This window comes from Otolemur garnettii, unplaced genomic scaffold (genome assembly GCF_000181295.1).
Source record: "Otolemur garnettii isolate 467f Iridium unplaced genomic scaffold, OtoGar3 scaffold00022, whole genome shotgun sequence".
NCBI lineage: Eukaryota > Metazoa > Chordata > Mammalia > Primates > Galagidae > Otolemur > Otolemur garnettii.
Window position 1 is genome coordinate 17,342,678 of NW_003852417.1, and position 2,469 is coordinate 17,345,146.

At 38.5% G+C, this 2,469-nt stretch overlaps 1 protein-coding gene across 1 annotated transcript in view; it reads left to right on the top strand.

Annotated features, from left to right (window-relative positions):
* Positions 1 to 2,469, top strand: part of SELENOI (selenoprotein I) — a 55,513-nt gene that overhangs the window by 43,233 nt on the left and 9,811 nt on the right. Inside the window, exons 8-9 of the mRNA XM_012803732.2 lie at positions 713 to 893; positions 1,828 to 2,010. Coding sequence (XP_012659186.2) covers positions 713 to 893; positions 1,828 to 2,010 — 364 coding nt within the window. The remainder of the gene's footprint in view (positions 1 to 712; positions 894 to 1,827; positions 2,011 to 2,469) is intronic.

Genomic DNA, 2,469 nt, shown 5'->3' on the forward strand with positions numbered 1-2,469 from the left:
GAGCCCAGGAGTTGGAGGTTGCTGTAAGCTGTAATGCCACGGCACTCTACCCAGGGGGATAGCTTGAGGCTCTGTCTCAAAAAAAAAAAAAAAAAAAGAAATTACTTGAGTCATTTCCTTCTTATTTTATGATTTTCTGATTAAGCAACATGTTACCCAAGGTCATGTGATCAATGACAGAACCAGGACTGGAATTTCGGGCCCTGTTCAGATGCGCAAACATATATTGCATTACCTCCTATGTGCTTAGAGACCCAAAGACGTGTCTGAGTCGTCCACTTCCCTCTTTCATGTGAATTAAATCTAAGTTCTCCATTACTTTGTATCAAAGTAGCCCTCGAGGTACTTTTCTCTTACTTCATGTTCATCTTATTTCCCTATTAAGATAGAACAAAGACCAAATTTCATTCATCTGTATGTTCTTAACACAACAGTGGATAGTTCGGTTTAAGGGGAAAAAAATGGGATTAGAAGCCAGAAGACTTCAGTTCTAATCCTGGTCCTGCCACTTGGTAGCAAGTTATGTAAATTTAAATTCTTTTATCTTCACCCTGTCTGTAAACTGGGGTTAATAACATTGGTTCTGTCTATGCCATAGGATTAGTGTGAGTATAAAATAAGAGAAGAAGTGTGAAAGTACTTTGGAAACAACATAGTACTATATAAGTTTTAAATGTAATAATGTTCTTTGTATTACTTGATTTTTTTTCAGAAGCTATAAAAATAACACCTTGAAACACAATTCAGTCTGTGAAGCTATGGTTCCCTTCTTTTCTCCATGTTTGCTATTCATTTTGTCTACAGCATGGATCCTCTGTTCGCCTTCAGATATTTTAGAGATGCACCCTAGAATATTTTACTTTATGGTTGGAACAGCCTTTGCCAACATCACAGTAAGATTTTTTTTTCTTTTTATAAATCATCTTATATCAGTAATATATGACAGAATATCATATTTGAGAATTTGAAAATCTTGTATAGTATTAGAATAAGCAGATTTTAATTGAAAGATAATCAGAAATTTGAAAAAATACAAAACAAAAACTAATAACCTCAAAGACAGAACATGCTGAAAATTATTTTGCTCTTTGGAATCAGTAGGATTTGTGGAGACTATAGTAGTATTTTGAAATGATGGTATACTTAAATTTTTTGTTTGGGTTGATTGCTGAAATTAAGGAATAATTGATAGAGTCCCTTCAGGCATTTTTTCCCTCTTTTTTTTTTTTGCAGTTTTTGGCTGGGGCTGGGTTTGAAGCCGACATCTCCAGCATATGGGGCCAGCGCCCTACAAGTCCCTTCAGACTATAAAAATTATTAACAGTATAGCTGAAATGGCTACAGACCTAATGATTAGGAAGCGTCTCAAAAAAAGGGGTTTTTGAGAGAAAGCACACTTTTTAAAAGCTGATTAAAAAAAATTTTTTTTTTAAAATAAAATCAGTTGATTTTTTTTTTTTTCTTTTTTTGAGACAGAGTCTCAAGCTGTTGCCCTGGGTAGATTGCTGTGGCATCACAGCTCATAGCAACCTCAAACTCTTGGGCTTACATGATTCTCTTGCCTCAGCCTCCCAAGTAGCTGGGACTACAGGCACCCACCACAACGCCTGGTTTTATTTTTTATTTTTGGTTATAGTTGTCATTGTTGTTTTGCAGGCCTGGGCTGGGTTCGAACCTGCCAACTCCGTGTATGTGGCTGGTGCCTTAGTCACTGAGGTACAGGCACAGAGCCTACTTGAATGTTTTTTAAATGTTGAAATGACTAGTTTTGGCTTTCTTTGCTAATTAAACTTTTTTTCTTTCTTTCTGTTTTAAACTAACTTCAAGTGTCAGCTGATTGTTTGTCAAATGAGCAATACTCGGTGTCCAACTTTGAATTGGTTGCTGGCTCCTCTCTTTTTTGTTGTCCTGGCGGTAAACTCAGGATTCGCGGCTTCCTTTGAGGATGGGCTCCTGTATATATTAGCAGCTGCTTTCACTGTGGCCCATATCCATTATGGAGTACGAGTGGTGAGTAATCTAGAACAAAATTGGTCCATTTGGTTTTCATAAATAGTGGAAAGGAGGCAGTGGAAAATTTCAAAAGAAAGTTACTTATACTAGTCGTAAGAATTTTGAAATGGCCAGGCAAGGTGACTCATGCCTGTAATCCTACCACTCTGGGAGGCTGAGGCGGGTGGATTGCTTGAGCTCAGGAGTTGAGACCAGCGTAAGCTAGAGCGAGACCCCATCTCTAAAAATATCCAAGAATTGTGAACGAGACCCCATCTCTAAAAATATCCAAGCATTGTGGTAGGCACTTGTAGTCCCAGCTACAAGGGAGGCTGAGGCAAGAGGATGGCTTGAGCCCAGGAGTTTGAGGTTGCTGTGGGCTATGATTCCATGGCACTCTACCCAGGGCAATAGAGTGAGACTCTGTTTCAAAAAAAGAATAAGAGGCTTGGTGCCTGTGGCTCAAGCGGCTAAGGC